At 38.6% G+C, this 19,448-nt stretch overlaps 1 protein-coding gene across 1 annotated transcript in view; it reads right to left on the bottom strand.

The window, feature by feature from the left end:
- The window catches only part of LOC139967834 (exportin-7-like), a 35,449-nt gene extending 20,101 nt beyond the window's left edge, over positions 1 to 15,348 (bottom strand). Inside the window, exons 1-13 of the mRNA XM_071971956.1 lie at positions 15,197 to 15,348; positions 11,873 to 12,016; positions 11,177 to 11,270; positions 9,827 to 9,897; positions 7,369 to 7,464; positions 6,751 to 6,816; positions 4,485 to 4,589; positions 4,038 to 4,076; positions 3,468 to 3,594; positions 2,081 to 2,154; positions 1,575 to 1,694; positions 981 to 1,127; positions 187 to 423 (exon numbers count right to left, since the gene is read on the bottom strand). Of these exons, the coding sequence (XP_071828057.1) occupies positions 187 to 423; positions 981 to 1,127; positions 1,575 to 1,694; positions 2,081 to 2,154; positions 3,468 to 3,594; positions 4,038 to 4,076; positions 4,485 to 4,589; positions 6,751 to 6,816; positions 7,369 to 7,464; positions 9,827 to 9,897; positions 11,177 to 11,270; positions 11,873 to 12,016; positions 15,197 to 15,217 (1,341 nt within the window). The 5' untranslated portion in view covers positions 15,218 to 15,348. The remainder of the gene's footprint in view (positions 1 to 186; positions 424 to 980; positions 1,128 to 1,574; positions 1,695 to 2,080; positions 2,155 to 3,467; positions 3,595 to 4,037; positions 4,077 to 4,484; positions 4,590 to 6,750; positions 6,817 to 7,368; positions 7,465 to 9,826; positions 9,898 to 11,176; positions 11,271 to 11,872; positions 12,017 to 15,196) is intronic.
- Positions 15,349 to 19,448: the final 4,100 nt, after the last annotated feature.

The following is a 19,448-nucleotide window of genomic DNA, read 5'->3' as shown; positions in this document are numbered from 1 at the left end:
TGGATAAGCAGTTTGCTAACAGTTTTATTTAGATACATAACTAGACAGATAAATCCATTGTTATATAAATCAATCAATCAATATATCCTGATGGATCTAAGTTAAAAGGCACTGCAACTCCATAAAACATTCACTGAAAAAAACACTACCATCTGTTTCATCACTGCAAGCTGATATTAAACTTACCTGGTCTAATTGCTGTAAAACTATTGCTGTGTCATCCAAAGGATCTTCTTGCCCCTCCCTGAGGACTGTTACCACCGAATCTAATCTAGATGTTATGTAAGCCTTGGTAACCTCCGGTGTGTAAACCTCTAACATGTGAGGCTCTGTCGCTTTGACGTAGGGTACGGAGGCTACCATACGCTGCCAGAGAGTCAGTAGGTAATGAATACTGTTGGGAGCAAACTGCCAGACTGGTGCCTGCAGGAGAGGACATGAATATTCATTAACAAGGCATAAAGACAAAACCAGACTCACACAAACATATTGCAAATCTAACTGTTATAACATCACTTTATCCATATAATGTTCTCAATAATGTTCGGGGAGGGGGGCGGGTTCTGCACAAGACATGACTATTCATTAACAAGGCGTAAGAGAAAACAAACTCACACAAAAATAATACAAATCTAGCTGTTATGACATCACTTTATCCATATATAATCAATACTGTTCGGGGAGAGGGGGGCTCTGCACAAGACATGAATATCCATTAGCAAGCCATAAAGAGGTAAACAAATTCACACAAAAATCATACAAATCTAGCTGTTCTGACATCACTTTATCCATACTGTTGGGAGGGGCTCTGCACAAGACATGAATATTCATTTACAAGGCATAACAATATGATTTTAAGGCTTCTGAGATGGTAAAGACAAATTTGGAAAGCTAAAATGTGCTTTAACTTTCATATTAGATCATATAAAAGAAAAAGTTTCATGAAGTAAAGAAATGGGTTAGAAAAATGTCCTCCTCACTTGTAAGCTAGACACTGTAAACTTTGCGATGAGTCTGATAACTTCCGTGTAATTGTCTACTTTGACTAATTCTCCGAGCTGGTAATTTGACTTCAGTCGGGCTAACAGACGACAAAATTCGTGATAGTTACTTGGATCAGACAAACTCTGTAAAAGAGGAAGAGGAATAAGAAGAAAGGTAAGTTTATCAAGTGATTAAGCCCAAAAACAGATTGATATACATTGGCCATGGTACAGTGTAGCCCTATAAGTAGCTAAGAGCTAATAGAAACATGTATCATCTTCAATATTTATCCATACACATACCAATGTAGCATCTTCAATATTTATCCATACACATCCATACACATACCAATGTACAATGTGTTGAGCCATGCTTCAAAATATTACAAACCCAGCGCTGTGTTTACAAAAAAATTTGCGTCCATCTTTTCGTCAAAAGAGTTAATTTTAATTTGCCGGTCTTCAATTCTTCCTGCTTTTCTCTCTACCACTCTTTTTCCATTATTTGACTTGCTTCTTCGTTTTTTGGCCATGTGATTTATACTGGTAACTAAGGGCATTAAGATATGAGAGAAAGCTATTTTAGCTCACCTGCGGACTCTCAAGAATTGTACGGACACCAGTCACCAGCTCTGATAAGAATTTGGCTCTCTCTGCATTGTTGAACAATGACCTCCGAACTGAGGCGATTTGTACTAAACACGTCAAGGCCTTTAAAAAAAGAACAATTTATGGGTGAGACCAGCAGGTAGGAATGGGTTAATACTCAAGTAGAAACACAATACCAACTGAAACATCTACAATGTTTTAATAAGAATGTATATAACAGAATACATTACTTTCAGTGTTAGGAAGAACCCACAAATGAAATGCTGAAAAAATTCCTTTGTCTTCGAGCATTTACTCACCAGGATTTGTATCTCAGATTATACAGAAATTTCTACTGTTTAAACAATCCCTCCGTTGTCATTAGCAACAACATAAAAATCCTTTCAAAACAAGTTCCTTTATTTCCGGGTGCAATATGTTAAAACATCAGCATTATCTGTCCTGTCTGTGAATAGCAATATAAGGCAATACAGAGAGAGAAGACTCACCAATGCAGAAAGGGAATGAGGCAAGGCTTTGTAAAGGCCGAAAAACAGGTGTATTGTACTAGAATCGAGAAATGCTGGTGGCAAAAAGGGAAAAAAATACAGACGATTAAATGAACCGGAGGCAAAACAAAATTCAACAGTTTCATTGCACACAAGATTTGTTCACAGCTGACCATTTCTGACTTTGAGAGTAGGATGAATTTGGTTGATTATGCACAAATCTCTATGCAAACTGACATCTGTGCATGATATTTAAGGGTGCATCAAGTTGTTGTATAGAACACCTGGAACTGTCTGCATTGAGAAAGACAACGTACTGTAGGTGACTATGTACCTCAAACGACTATAGCAAAGTGACTTGTACTTATATGAAAGGAAATTATTCCACTCCAATTTTTGTGACTAGCAGGAATTCATCTACAGTTTGGTATAAGGTCCAACTGAACATCGATTGAGTTGGATCTTTTGAGAAAATTCCCCTTAACACTTGCTTCAGACATAATAAAGTGTCCAAATGAGTGACGTCACATGAGTGACGTCATAGCCACAAATCACACTGATGACTTATTGATGGGCAAATGGTTAAAATCCCTCTGGAACTTAAACAAAAGATGATAACCAGGTTTATTACAGAGAGGGTACAAACACTGTCTAAGAGAAATAGCCATGTTCTTCAACCAATTTAGTGTTTTCACTGTAACAGGCTCCAGATGACCTCCAAATGAGCATTTCTTCCCCTGTACTGTACCTGCGTCACTGACAATCTGAACATACCTTTATGAGATATGCAGGTTTGAAACATTTCTTCTTTCGGGGGGTACTAATAACTTCATGTGACCTGTGACCTCTTATTCCTGTGCACTTTGCTTAACCCTACTACTGACTAGTAACTGTTACTGGCTATCGTCAAAGTTTAGATTCTAGCCGTACTAAGAAGATCTGTTTGTAAACTATTCCACAATTTGGGTCATTGACCTTAAAATGACCTCTTATCATTGTAAAACTCTAGGGTTACCAGCTGACTTTAACAACTGACCACTGGCATCACTTTTCATCCAGATCAGATTAAAACTCTAGCGAGAGAAGCATTTTAAAGCATTTCATGTTAAGATCTGCCTTGAGCACAAATGACCTTTTCCCCATGCTTTGTACTAACATTAATGAAGCACCCAAAGTAGGCAACCAATTGGATAACTTGGGTTAGTATCTATCGAAGAGGCTGCTAGCAACAACCTTTCTCTTCGGGCTGACAGACAGTTAGATACATTGTCATGGCAATGTACAAATGTACAAATATGGACGGTATACAGTGGTTAAATTTGGTTGGTAACTATAGTTACGAGAGGTTCTTTCTTAAAACGCACAGACTAAATAAAGGATGTTTTACCTGATCGCCAAGCGGTGGGGATCTGAACGGTGCAAAGGTCATCAGAAGATTCGTCTGTGATTGTTCCGATGAAGTCAAAGGTCAAACAGTTCCTAGTCAGCTGCAGAAGCTGATTCATGACAGAATGCTGGAAAAATGAAGTCAAGAAAGCATTTTGTGTTATTTCTTAATAAATAAAAATAAAACATAAACTATTAGTAAACTGCTTATCCACTAAGAATGTGTAAGAGAATGTGTAAAAGTAAGTGGGCCTGACGTTTCGATCCTAGCAGGATCTTCTTCATAGGCTGAAGGACAAAGCATCTGACACACAGGGATGATGAGTATGCAGTCCTCCATAGAAACCTGTTTGTAAGTTTACTACCAACCTACAGATTACAGCAAGACTGGAGTCTGACGAAAGTTAAAGTGGGTAGAGTGTTACCCTGAAAATCGACTATGTGTAGGGTTGAAGGGGCAGAGGCAGAGGGAAAGTCTGGAGGAGTCTAAAGAAAGTTGATGGGTAGAATGTTACATAATGGTTATTTTTATTATGCAATGGCAGGTCGTGGGTAAATGTTGGTTACTCACTTTTTGTTCATCGTTATAATCGACACCTTCTTCAGAAGCCTGCAATGGAACCAAACAAAGCCATTCATTTACCGAATGTATAGTTTCAGATGAAACAGTGAATTATGGAGGTCACATATACATATATATTTTACCTTTTTGTTTGTAAATACCTACAGCTGTCCAAACTTATACAATGTTATGCTTGTAGAACAGACACTAGGACACAGGGTTTCAAATTCCAAACATATCAGTATTGAGAACGGGATACATATATAATCATAATGGCATATTTATAACAAGAAGAAGCAAATGCAAAAATGAGAAAAATGAGAAAAATGGAAAGCTAACACAGCTACTAAATGATAAACATTGTTGCTTGACTGCAAGAGTGTTTTTTTTATTTTTATGGAGACTTAAGTTTACCCATCCATGGTGTAAGAGTGGGTACTCAAGACGATGTCATACCTGTTTCAGCAAGTTACATGCCATGGTAAATATGTCAAAGAGAACAGTGTCACGAAAAGATGACGCTATCTTCCTGTGTCTGGTCAAAGGTCGTATGTTATCAGGCTGAAAGAGAATGACAGTCAGTTACCAAAACACAAAACAGCCCATGTCCTCAGATGCAAATTTGAGTTTGTCCATGAAATGTTTCAACCATTAGTTGAATTCACAGCTTGAGGAATTCTCTGTAAACTTAATATCCAGAGTACAAACGACGCAAGACTTTCCTTGTTTAAAAAGGAATAATCTATTAGAGAGTAACGGAAGTAAACCATCTGATTTGAGTAGAGAACGCAAATATACACTTCTGCCATCTGACGTTTGAAGAAGCTTGACAAAAGGAGACTCCAGTGTTTTCTTATTCTCAATAGTTTTCTATTTCCTAAAATGTTCTGTCATAATGTAACACTCAGTATCAACATTTAAAGTGCTGCCATTAGCTGGTGGTTTTGTTCATTGACAATGAAACCTGCAACCTGGTTTCTTAATATGCAAAGAAAGCTAGGCTATCCACTAACAGATGTAGTAAGACATCTCTTTCCCTTGTCTTTCAATACATAGAATTCTTTTAGTGTTCAAATTTTTGTAGCAGTTTTGAATGTTTGAACTTTATTGATTCATATGCAATGCTACGGTTACTGTGTACAAAAGATGCTTTACCACTTTGCACTCCATATAGCAGTTTGCCTGTATTGTTAAGCATTTTGTGATGCCATACAGGATAAATTATTCCCTTCTCTCTGCGACAAATGGACACCTTTACAACAATCATAACAAGAAAACCAAGAGGTTTTGAGATTCCTTGGCATCTAAATATTACTGTAGGTTCATTGTGTACACTTGGTTCCGACCTTTTATGAATATTAATGTAGCATCAACACAAATGTTGTTCCTTGCTATCAGCTCAAGTTTGATGAACAAATTGATATTTTAAAGAATTTGCTTTAAGCTCTACCACTCATTAATATTCATGCCCCCCTTATTAATAGTATTGGGGTAGAATTCCGACTTGCAGCTGGAAGGTTAGGGGTTCGACTCCTGGCCGGGTCATACTGAAGATTTGTTGAAAATCACTCTAAGCCCCGCCCACTCATTAATATTCATGATATTAGCACCAAAAAAATAGGGATCGTCTACTCATGATGGGTAACCTATGTACCAAAAATGAGATCAATCCACCTTGGGATTGCTGAGAAAACCTAATTTCAAGCTTTTTTGCGAAAAACAACTTAGCCCCGCCCCTCATGAATAATAATGAGATTGGACAAATTGTTACCATATTAATATAGAGGACTTTCCTCTAGTACCACCAAACTAAGTTCCATGAAAATTGAACATACGGTTGCGAAGATATTAACATTTGTTGAAAATCACTCTAAGCCCCGCCCACTCATTAATATTCATGATATTAGCACCAAAATAAATAGGGATCGTCTACTCATGATGGGTAACCTATGTACCAAGAATGAGATCAATCCACCTTGGGATTGCTGAGAAAACCTAATTTCAAGCTTTTTTGCGAAAAACAACACTTAGCCCCGCCCCTCATGAATAATAATGAGATTGGACAAACTGTCACCATATTCATATAGAGGACTTTCCTCTTGTACCACCAAACCAAGTTCCATGAATATTGAACTTACGGTTGCGAAGATATTGACATTTGTTGAAAATCACTCTAAGCCCCGCCCACTCATTAATATTCATGATATTAGCACCAAAATAAATAGGGATCGTCTACTCATGATGGGTAACCTATGTACCAAGAATGAGATCAATCTACCTTGGGATTGCTGAGAAAACCCTAATTTCAAGCTTGGCGTCACACACACACACACACACGCACACACCCATACACACGCAGTCATGACCGCATAGATTACTTCGGCTACCGCCAAGAAATCAAAAAATAATATAATATTTGATTTTTATATAGCGCTTTATACCAGCGATAAGTCTCAAAGTGCTTTACAGATTTTATATTACCCCTGGTCAATGATAACCTGTCCCAGAGACAATTCCTCCAGTCGGCAGCAGTTATATACTGCACCCAATTACAAGTTACTTCACGGGTACCCATTAAACCCCTGGGTGGAGAGAGGCAAGTGAGATAAAGCATCTTGCCCAAGGACACAACGTAATAAACAAGGCAGGAATCGAACCAGCAATCCTTGGATCACCAGTCCGACGCCTTAGCCAATTGGCCACCCTGCTCTCAACCTCTTACCTGGTTCATCTCTGCAACCAATTGTGACATCAGCTGTACACCAATGATGAAATGTTCGACAGAGCCCTATCAAGGAGATTAAGAGATCAGACACTGAAGATCATAAAGTATTAGACCAGAGCTTATGGATTGAAGATCAGAGAATGGGGATCAGATCATCAGAGATTGAAGGTAAATTGTTGAATGGAGATTAGGGATCAGACATTGCAGATAAGACAGTGGGGGTTAGAGATCAGATGTTGGATCAAGTATTGGAATCAGAGATTAGGGATCAAAAGGTTTTACATTTGGGATGGGAACACATAAGTTGGGTATCATAGTATTTCAGATCCAAAAATTAGAAATAACATCACAGATTGAAGGTCAGATAGATTATGATAACAAGTGTAGCAAGTTTTGTCCATTGTCAATAAAAAGGGAAATATCTAATTAGTTGTTTCATTTGTCACAATAACATAGATAATTTCAATGCATACAATACCACAGGGAAAATATATTACAAAAGAGTCCATGAGTATTAAAAACTTGACCCAGAATTAATTGGAATTAATGAGGAGTGTTGTAACTTTTTCACCCAAAACCCTTCCAATTTGATAAATTTCTGTCCTGTCTACTTACCTGCAAAAATTTGGAGACATCTTCAACAACATTCCTGAAGACCATGTCATCTTTTTTGTTGTCGTTCCAACCGAGCTTTGTTAATCTGGTAAGTAGCTGACAAGTGAGATGTGACAAAATGAAAGTCATATCACGGTAAACATCTGATATCTGTGTATCCCATCTCACATGAGACTGAAACATACATATACACAAACACACATACATACACATCCATATATAAACATGTTTATACAAGGACAAACATACAAACTATATATATACTGTATATACATATACAATAACAAACATATACATTATACATGAAATGATATTATACTGCCTTAAACATGAGAGAAATGGAGACACCCCATCAAAGAAATCTTTACTTCAAAGGAAATTTATTGAGAAGGCCACCTGTGTGTCCCCAACATTTACATTGCACAAAAGATTGCAGCCCTCACAAACAACCCTCGTGAAGAATCTCTGCAGCTGTTACTAGGGAAAGCAAAGACAGACCCTCTTAGTAAAGAAAACTTATAATTGGGTAGGCAGCAGGCCTCGACAATAGCGGTCGTCAACTCGCCATTGGCGAGTAGAATTTTAGCTTTGGCACATAGAAATGAACTATGCTCAACAATTAGGTGAGTGACTCATGGGCTAGCCAAGCCCCAATATAAGCAAGGCTATTGTTACAAACATGTCATAGTATAGTAAAAGCAGTACCTTGGCAAACTTGCAGCAAGTTTTAAAGGAATTGTCTGGTGGAAGATTTTGATACATTGTCCTTGTAGTTATTATTTTTCTCTTTCTAACCATGTAAAAATTGTCCCCATTCGACGTTTTCTTCTTGTAGAAATCTGGTTTTCAAATTCACCAGTTTCTCACCAAAAGTACCGTTTGTTCGAACGCTTCAATATGGTGATTGACGTAGTGCTTGCAGATAGGCAAAACAGGCGACTTGAAGTTAGCACTCCCAATTCCGCAGCAAATTAACTCACGTGTAAGCACATTGAATTGCCTCATATATATATAACGTACATACTCGCGAACGTATATACTACGATGCTCAGTTGGTGTACTTGTATAGCGTTACACATAGTACACTCACACTCAAACCACAGTTCATTAACTGTTCTTCGAAATCGCTGAAATAAAATTCACGGATCAAATTAACAGTAAAAGGAAACTTGTAAAGTATTCGTTAAACCGAAAGATGAAACTTGGCGGGATCGATGCCATCGCAGAACTGTCCGATTGTAAACGTTATAGTAGCCTATACACGCGAACATTCTTCGCGCTGGAGCTGGATACCGCGATGTATAAACAACGAAGAGCCTGCTGTTAAAACTTATCTTGTGTTACACAAAGAACACGAAACCACCGATCTACTACATATATTGCGGCTTAAGGAGTTTTTTAAATCATATCTAATTTATAAGAAATTTCACCAGAAATTATTAAAGAAATTGATCGAATCGTTGTCAGAGCAGAATATAGCACTGAGAAGCTTAGGCTTCGCAGAACTGTCCGATTGTCAACGTTTGAGTACAGCCTACATGCGAACATTTTTCGCGTTGGAGCTGGATAGCGCGATGTATAGCCTGAACAACTCAGAGTCTGCTGTTAAAATTTACCTTGTGTTACACAAAGACCACGGAACCACCGCTCAAGTACATGGCGGCTTAAGGAGTTTTTGAAAACATCTAATTTTTAAGAAATTTCACCGGAAATTAAGGAAGAAATTTATCTGTATACAAACGCTGTTTTTGTTGTGATTACCGTATAGGTACTGTGCGGAGGGTGGGTTATGACGCAATCTGCTATGGCAGAGCTGACGTCACGTATTGTACTGTTCAAATCATATTTGAAATGTCTATCCTTAACGATTAAAAAATCGTTTCTCTGTCAAACGCAACATTAGCTTTCTCATACTTTGACAACATGTTTGGAAAATTATTTACTATTTTTTAAGGTAACTTCTTTGGGCCACCAGACAACCCTTTTAAGGTGTAAACTTTGTCAATGACCAATCTCAATGGGAATTAACTGTGTAAAATGGTTTGCTATTTACACATGCATTATATACTGGAAGTTTTCATGTGCGGAGGCTGTTCACAAATTTCACGGGGTATGCCAAACTAAGCTAAATTTAATGCCAAGCAAATGTAGTAAGCGTATCAAGATGTTACTCTGTTATATTACTCAATTTGTCAGGGAATCATTTTCGATTAGGAGGATTATTTTTGTCATTCTGAGCTGCGTTGGGTGATGTCTACTCGGCTCCAGTAGATGACTAAACGCTGTGTAATTTTACAATGATTTTGACTCACAAATTATAATATGATTCATTCTTGACATCATGATTAAATTTCCTCTTGCGATGGAGGTTGTTCGATAAGTGTACAAGTTTACAAATACACACGCACGCACGCACAAACACACACACACACAAGAGGAATAATTATTAATGACTTACCTGAATTAGTGCTTGTGTAACAAATGCTGGCAACTTGAGCCTTGTTCCAAGATAGTTGAGAACATAATTTCCTGTAAATAAAATAATAGAAATGTAAACAATTACACCACATTTTTAATTTCCTTCTCCTGTATCTTCTACCCAAAATTTCTAATTCATGCAACATTTTCCTGACCTGAAAATTGACTGCTTTTGGAATCCTCTTTCAGCAAGATTTGGCTAGATCGCAAATCAAACTAGGGAGTTTAAGGAATAAAGGTCCCGCATACCGTGTAAAAATGGACCACACCTCGGCTCAGTGTCTTACGAACAACCCATCAAGAATCAACAATGCGGGTATTCATACATGTATGACCAAATTCAAGAACAGAAACCTGACTTGGAATGAATATGCACAGTAAAACAGCTTCTGACCAGACTGGCACCACAAGGAAAGAACTTTAAATGGTTAAATGACATCAACTAAGGTTTGGACATCTCAGTTTGTTGAACACTTGGCCTATCTTAATAACAACACTGGTTCAGTATCCTTCTTATATTGTTGGCTCTTGTAAAAAAACAATTACAACTTCCCAGTCACCTTTCTGTTACTGATTTTCTTATTAAAACCTGTCTGAAAAGTATAACACTCAAACTGAAGAAGAAGAATATATTTGGAATTATCTGACACTCTCTCTTTCAGTCATAACTTGTCTTGTTTGAGGGACCCTGATAACATCTGTTGATGTAAATCAGGAAGCCACACATTCCATTGGGACTATGAGTGTGTCGGGGGGATGGTGGGTGTGGGTGGGTGTGGGGTCAGGGGGCATTGATGAGGCACTATCTATAACTTTTCCTCAAAGGGTTGCAACACATCCCAGCCTTCCAGCCAAGTCCACATCTGTACAGCAACGATGTTCAGAATAATGACAACAATAAGCCCTCTCATAGTGAATTGTGATAATGATGAAATCAAAGCAAATTAACTGTGCACAGTTAACACAGCAAGCATTGATACCAGCCACAAGATGCTTTGAATCAAAATATATCTTGGATCCATCAATCTCAACGACTCTAAACTGCTTACACTAGGGAATGACTCCAAACATACCATTAAAGGTGAAACTTGACCCCATTTTTAAATTTCTATCCATATCTTTGTAACTTAGAAGGCAGTTTTAGTTAGTCGATCCCTTATACAGGATGATACGAGATGGTATCTCAGCTTCTGCCACACATGTGCAGTAGAATTCATGAAAGGATCTATACCAAGTTAGGCAGCGATATCAATCCACTAAATCTCACTTCTGGGTATGGCAAAAGATGTTCAACAGAGTTATCCGAATCATGAAACAACTTAGCACTTACTGATGTCTATTCTCTGTTCCAGTGGCAGTACAGTTGTTGTCCGAGAGACCAGTTTTGTAAGAGTAGAGGCAGCCAATACTTGAGCATATGGTGACTGAAATGAAGGGAAAAATTTGAAACGACATATAGTTAATTCTAGCTTCTCAATAAACCTTCTGCCACAGTAACTTACTTAAGCATAACAATTAAACCATCTTCTTACCAAAATCTATGCATGCATTAGTTTGAACTTTGAAGATCTTTCAGCACTGAAGGTGGACTTACAACTTCTTTTCATGCAATGCGTTGTATTTCTCTTTATATGCAAATAACACTTCAACACAGACAAACTGAAGACAAGTAAGTACTTTTAGTTTGTGGCATTTACATGTGTATAGAAAAGAAAAAACAAAGATGTTCATAACCTGCTGAAACCTGTACTCTCAATTACCAGTGAGTAGCTAAGGGCGCTACACAGTAAACAATACTTTCCACAAATTTGAGAGCATACGCATTTAAAATTAAAAAGTAGACTGATATTTTCAGAATGTTGTCACTTTTCACTTCCATGAGAGCAGAGCTCTGAAAGCCGGAGCATTACATATTCAGTATTCTCCAGTATTCAGTGAAGTTGTGGTTATTGTGCACATTTTGGTACATTCAAATGAATGCATGAGTATATCAAGGAGATAAGTACATTGCAAAGTGTGGACTTACATCAGCTCTTTCTAAGAGCATCTGGCATTTGTTGAGATCTGCAGCATTGGTAAACTCAACCAGTGCTTTTTCGGCTAGTGCTCTCTGTGCACTGTCAGGACTCTCGTAGAGCTGCTTACAAAGTCTTTCTAACTGTACCAGGTCCTAAAGTGAATGAAAAAGTGGGAAAGCTGGGTAGTAGATGAACGTGAAATGAAATGACAAAGCTTTGACATAAAGAAGGCAACCCCACTTATCAATTGTGTCTTTGTCCACAGTTGCTCTTGACGACATGCCTCTTACTAGTGGGCTCTCAGTCATAGCATTATGGTTGTTGGATCATGACACCGATGATGCGCTGTGTACTAGTCATGGGCGGCGATCATGGGGGGTACATGTCCCCCCTAATATTTTAGGTGGGGGGATATAGTATCTAATATCCCCCCCAATATTTGGTGGCATAGTTTTTTTTTAGCATATTTTTTGTAGTTTTTTCATGATATCGTTAATAATTTCAAAATAGAAAATGCTTAGATGCAACTTACAAGGCCTGGGAAGTGCCATTTCCAGCGATCTGGGAGGCATTTTCGGCCAAAATTTTCTTTTGCGCTTCGCGCCAACCTATGGTGGCGCTACGCTTAGATAGTTTGCCTACAAGCTTCGCCCCTACCTGGCAAATCTCTCGCATGGCGCCTGTCTAACCGTGTCACAATTTGTTACTACAGCCGAAAGTATAGGTTTTACTTTTTTCGAAATGAATACCTAGACGGACCGCATCCGTAATGAAATTTGGTTTGCCGATGAATAAGGAAAATATATATATATATATATATACAGGGTTATAGCTAGGAGATTGTGAGTGCTGGTTAAATAAATTTGCGAAGCGTAGCGAGCGAAGCTCTTGCATCTCACGGCCAGGGGTCCAGGGGCCCGCTTAAGGGCCCCTGGTGGGGTCCAGGGCAACGCCCCAGTGGGGTCAAGGGTATTTTGGTAAATAACAGAAAAAGGTGACGCTATTATCATGTTTTACGGCAAGGGAAAGATAAATTTGTTACTTTTGTTGTATTTCACAAGCATTTTACTATTTTTTTGTGCCGGCCGGTGGACTGTTTATTCACTTCCAATGCCGGCCGGCAGGCGTGAGTGGCGGTTACCACCGGCCGCCGCCGGCCGGCTTGGCTATAACCCTGTATATATATATTATATATATATATATATGTATATATATGTCCCCCCAATATTTTAGGTGGGGGATATACGGTATATCTAATAGTAACTAGTGTCCCCCCCACCAATATTTGGTGGCATGATTTTTTTGTGTGGCTATAAATAGAAAATAATGCGTGAGATTATTTATCCAAATCATATTTTGCGGTGGCTAAAACTTCATCCAACACATGCTGCATGAGGTAAATGACTCTTCGTGGTCGTTTTTGTGACCACTGACCGTATAGCATGTTGTCACTCATGATTATTATCATATTGTCTGTACATCTCTTGTGTATGAGTGTAAGTACGTACAATCACATATATGATCCACATCGATATGGGTTCACAGGGTTTCCATTTGACCTGTTTCCTACAAGATTTCTAACCGCAGGCGCGTAGCCAAGGGGAGGAGGTTATAATTTTATAGTAGCCGTTATAAGAGGTTTTAATATATGTACACCAAGAAATTAACTGTGTCTGAATTTTCGAAAATTCCTTGACCAACATCCTGCATCATATTTCCCTCTATTCGTGCAATTTTGACCGGTCTGTTAGGGATTGAAGGTGGTTTTTCAATATTGGTTGTCCATAGATGAAATTTTGTGCAACATTATGGGTATGATTTGAAGTGAATTTATTATTCAAATTCTGAACAAATAATGGGCTTAAAACCTTGAAAAGTGGGGCTGACGGGTATTGTGGGGCGTTACGTAGAATAACCTACAAAAGCAATGATCCACAGGAGATGCGATGAGGTCGAACATGAAGTGTGACTGATGACAATCTTGAAAAAGGTTATGAATGAAAAAAAACTATTGGGAAAAACTTGGTTCTCAGGCAAAAGTAAACATCTGGTTGGTCATTTTCAAGTCCGAGAAGTGCCATTTCCGGTGATCTGGGGGGCTATCAAAACCAGAAATTTTCTTGTACGCTGCGCGCCAACCAATGGTGGCGCTCTGCTTTGATAGTAATTCGCCTGCACCCAAGCAAATGTCCCCCCCCCATATTTGAAACAAATCGCCACCCCTGGTACTAGTATTAGGCAGGGGCTAAAGGTTGAAGAGCTATTCCTCCTATTTAACTCACAAAGCATGGAAATTCATTCTAAGTTGGGCCAGCCTATCCCCCCCCCCCCCCGATCTAGTATGATGGTATATGTTAAATTTGCGACAGTTTCTTTTATTGTTCTTTTCAAGTATCGCAGTGATAAAAATATCCCTCATGTTGCTCAGTGGTTTAGTTCTATCCTTTAGCTATGCTACTTCATGGATGGTTTGACCAGATTCTGCCAGAAATAGAAATCTTGAGTTACACATGTAAAGGTTGGGAAGCAAAATGCTCAGAGCAGGAAAAAATTTCCCTAACTTTGCACATGCATTGGAAGTTTACTGTATAATTTCACAAATTGGGCGGAATAATCTAGTTAAGTGTCTCAAATACAAAATTAATATATCCTTGCTTCACTGTGGCAATTAAGCCATTTCATTAATGCTTTGCAGATTAAAATTGTGATTGAAAAAGTGGCTATAATTTGACAGCTAGGCTAACATAGCCTTGTACGAGACAGTACTTATACAAAGTTAGGGGACATGTGAAGTTAATGTATACCACCATAATATTCAAGGCATCCAAGGCTAGCTTAGGATTAAGTCTAGGCTGAGGCTAAATCCAAAGACTATACTGAGAATTCATCTCATTCATTCCAATTAATAATGAATGAAGAACACTCTATAATTCTTTGATGTGAACAAGATCAATCAAACCAGCCCTAACAAAAACATAAAAGGTACAATAGTTAGTAAATAATCTCGACAATTTTTGAGCAAATCTTTCGTTTTACTCTTATTTTGCTACATGTGATCTGTGCTGTAGGCCTACACAAGTTAGGTGAAGCCAAGTGAAGTCTAGACTTCGGTACATGTTTACATGTAACACTAGGACATGTTTCTAAGAGCCTAACATATTAAGGTGAATTGAGATTAGCCTAAAACATGGTTCTGTAGTAAACATCGCTCTAAATATATGTTATTCGTAACTTCAGGTGACTACGATAAGTTTCAAAAGACATATATGAAATGCTTCAAGAAAAGTATCCCAGAAGAGTTTTGTTAATTGTTGAGAATAAAACCTGGGCACCTGTTCTATTATATTCGCCATGTTTTCCTCTGGTTTGGTTTAGCGCGAACAAATTTGTAACTTCAAACTACAGTTACCATTATGGAATTGAGAAAAACGCTAGACTGGGGAAAGCCAACCCCGTTCCAAAATGGTTATGATAAGCAAATGGGTGCCAAAAAGCGCAGCAAAAACAAATCGCCATACAGAAGTCAAAGTTAAATTGCTTTACTGAGCGCAAGCTATAGCGTTGTTAAAGCAGGAAGTTGCCATTAAGATAGCAAGTCCCTGGTTAAAGTATGCGGTGAAAGATAACCGTAAGATAAGGAGTCGCATGCACGCTAGGTCCCGGTCCCAAATGTGTACCATTAACCACTCACAGAAAGATCTGGCATAAACTGGCGTAAATGGCATAAACTTGCACTTTTTGGTGGTAAAATTGACGCGTGCATTGAAACCAGCCTACAGCAGCGATAATTGGTGAAAGTCAATGACTCGGACAGCAAAATTTAGTTTAGTTATAGTTTAGTTTAGTAGAAAAAAAAAGGATCAGGGGGACACTCAATTGTCCCCATCAAGGACCCTATATAGGAGAGAGAAAAAAACTGAAGACACAAACACTCAGACCCGATTACAATGCTTAAAGTGCTTGTGCAAAGCATTCTTAAACCCATTGACACTACTTGCAAGTACAACTTTCTAAGGCAAACCGTTCCACTCATTCACAACCCTATTAGAAAATACTGGTTATGCCGAATATTAATCCTACTTTATTGCCGTTATGGCCGTTATGAAGAATGTAAGCATCGGCTGCATGATTTTATAATCGTTAAGTTTGTCATAATATTTACCGACTCGGGAACCGATATATTGCTAGACCCGAGGCGCCAATTTCCTCTTGATCTGAAATGATGCAGTATAGTTTCACCATGGGCCCAAAATGCTTCACTCGGTTCAAAGTCCCAGCGTCACCGGGATCACTGAGGCGATATCAATTATTTATGCCCAGTCCACCACGATCTAGTAAGGATTACACGTGCATAAAACTAAATTAAGTAAAATAAGGCTTGGGACTACATTTTTTAACTATCCGTTCGGGTTACATGGGTCGTTACAATTATCACTTCTGCAATGGAGCAGTGTTTTTAATGTAAAACAATTACAAGGTCTCTTTCTTACGTCCGGAATTGCTATACCGCCCATCATAGAAGGGTTTCAAAACAGGACCATGGATTCGTATTCAGTAACGGACTGATCTGTCGAAATACCGTTGACCTTTTCCTTTTCACAACAGCCTAAAGATGATAAATCCTTAAAATATATAAAATCGCCACATACCCTCAATCTTACGTTTGAATTTAATTTTGATGTAGTGAATTTTATCCGATATTGAGCTAAAACATTATATCTGCTCTTTCAGCCGTCGCGCCACTGTATCGGTTGAGATATTATGCTGATTATCTAATAGTTAGGGCTCCTAATGCAAGCATGAGGTGCAAAAGATCGGCAAAAGCCTTCACTGGGGTTCGAAGTGAAAAAGAAAGTCTCGCTCTATAGCTAATACAGTGCGCCAAGTCGTTGAGTATACCATATTGTATATGAAACATCGTCATAGTCAGGCGCTGCAGGATTAATTATTTCCCAAGTTGTATAAACTGCAGCAGCAGATTTAGTCACTTATTCTTCTTTAGCTTGTATAGTAATTGTTTCTTTCATAGTTTGGGTATATATATATATATATATATATATATATATATATATATATAGGGTATGGATGTGGTACTTTGATACCAAGTCAATATCTTAGGGTTAATACTTTGAACTTGTTCCTCCGTTGGCAGCATAGAAACTTGCTCAGGGGCATTTTGTAAATTCATAGTCTTCCTGAAAGCCGCATTTGCATCCCTATACCATACTTTTAGAAGACATCGCTCCCTAGCTGGGGGGGGGGGGGCGTTGTGGTCAAGTGGTTAAGGCAGTGGACTTGTGATCTAAGGATTACAGGTTCGAGCCCTGGCCAGATCATTGCGTTGTGTCCTTGGGCAAGGCGCTTTATCTCCATTGCCTCTCTTCACCCAGGTGTATAAATGGGGACCTGCGAGGTAACTTGTAAATATAGTTGCGTGCGCCGGTTTGTGGCTGCACCCTATGGGAAGTCCCCCAGGGGACACGTGGTTGTGGTGCACTGTGGTGCCCCAGGAGAGATTGATTGAATTGTGCACACTTTGGTGTGTGGGTGTGACAAGTTACCAATGACCAGGGGTTAATAATAATCAGCGCACTGAGACTTAAGTGTGTATTTGCGCTTTATAAGAACTGTGTATTATTATTATTATTATTAGCTGATCCACTCGCGATATGTCATTCAGCATTAGGAAGCAAGACAATTGAACATAACAACAAATATTACACCCATGATTCGAGTCATTCAGTCTTTTTCTTGTATTGTTACCCTCTCCTTGGCACCGAGACTATGGCTGTGTGATGATAGTGAGATGTGTATCACGAATCTCATGGGAAGGAACAATTCATTTTTAAGAAAGTGGCACCCAGGAAAGTACCTGGGCACGAAAAACCAAACATTCGAACGACTGATCCGCTCTCAAACCCAGTCCCTTTACATCGAGACTGTGTGATCATCATTTGTCAGGTGAGTATACCACGGTTTTCCTACAAGGAACATGATACTTTCTAAATCAGCCAGGATAGAACTGGGCACGTAAAACCAAACGACTGATTATAGGCGTACGGGACCATTTCAGTTTGGGGGGCAGATACTTTGTGCCCGAAAGTTCCTGTGACACTATCTAAGCGGAGCGCTACCATCGGTTGGCGCGTAGAAATTTTTTGGCAAAAGATGCCTCTCAGATTGCCGGAAATGGCACTTCTGAGGCCTTGCAAGTTGCATCGAAACATTCTTTATTTTATAATCTCACGTTTTAGAAATTTAAACTTCCCCAAATATTTGGTAAATTAGAAGAAGAAGAAATGGTAACATCACTTAAAAGGGGAAAAATAGGACAGTATATCTTTTTAAGCTCCTATTTTGTTACCGTATTTATTATTTTAACACAGCACTCAGCTACCTCCAGAAAAACATACATTGTTCAACAACACGAATGCGGGATAATGTCACTGTGTCGGGTGAGACTGCAATTTGTCTCAGAAGAAAAGTATAAAAAATAACAAAGAATATGATGAACCTGTACTTCTAGGCTTCTAGGCTTGTAGGCACTTGTAGGCACTCCGCCCCCCCCCCCCCCCACCACCCATGAAAAAGAAAATGTTTCTTATATACACTCATGTCGGGGATGTCCAGGTATACAGTTGACTAGTTAGAAAAAAAATTGATACTGCAAATAGCGTGGGAGCCCAGATGAGCTGCGCTTACGGTGGTGTTACACGGAAATATTCGGGCATCATGATGCTAAATAAAGAAAATCAATAGGCCTATATTAATATATTAATATTAATGTCACAAAACAAATTACACAAAACGCTCTCCACGGAATTGTCGGGCAAAAATTTGAAAAAGATTCGGGCAAGCTTACTGCATATATATATATATATATATATATATATATATATATATATATATATATATATATATATATATATATATATATATATATATATATATATATATATATATATATTCTCCTCTGAGGCTGCCCGAATTTTTCAGTACTTTTGCCCGAATTTCTTGTCCTCTGGAAATTTGGTGGGCATTCTGCCCCCCTGCCCCCCCCCAGTCGTACGCCTATGCGACTGATCCGCTCTCAAACCCAGTCCTCAGCTTGCATCGAGACTGTGCAGCGATCATCGTCAGATGTGTATCGCGAGTCACCTTGAAGGGGAACATGTTCTTGGCCGAACGGCCGTAAAGCGATTATTTCTCGACTTTACGTCATTAATTAAAAATACATTATAATTGCAGCCTATATTGTCACATAAGAGATCTCACACATATGAAACACACACAAGAAAAAATTACTAGAGAAAACGTGAGTACAAGGATATTTGAACTTATGAAATCCTGGCGTGAAATTGTGATCATTATTGTAAACTCTACATTTGCTGAATGATTTCCGTCCACTCTCTCCCTCGTCCACTCGATACACACCTATATGGTCAGAAGCGTTCTGTAACTTACTATCAATCACAAAAAGGAAATTATGAAGAGATCTTTTATTCAAATAATGCGGCCAGTTCACTTAGCACATTTTGGTGGAATATTACAATTCTAAAATAACGTTCATTTGAAATATAACAG

This window comes from Apostichopus japonicus, chromosome 5 (genome assembly GCF_037975245.1).
Source record: "Apostichopus japonicus isolate 1M-3 chromosome 5, ASM3797524v1, whole genome shotgun sequence".
Classification (NCBI taxonomy): Eukaryota; Metazoa; Echinodermata; class Holothuroidea; order Aspidochirotida; family Stichopodidae; genus Apostichopus; species Apostichopus japonicus.
Note: the sequence above shows the minus strand (reverse complement) of the source record. Positions and strands in the feature narration are given on the sequence as shown.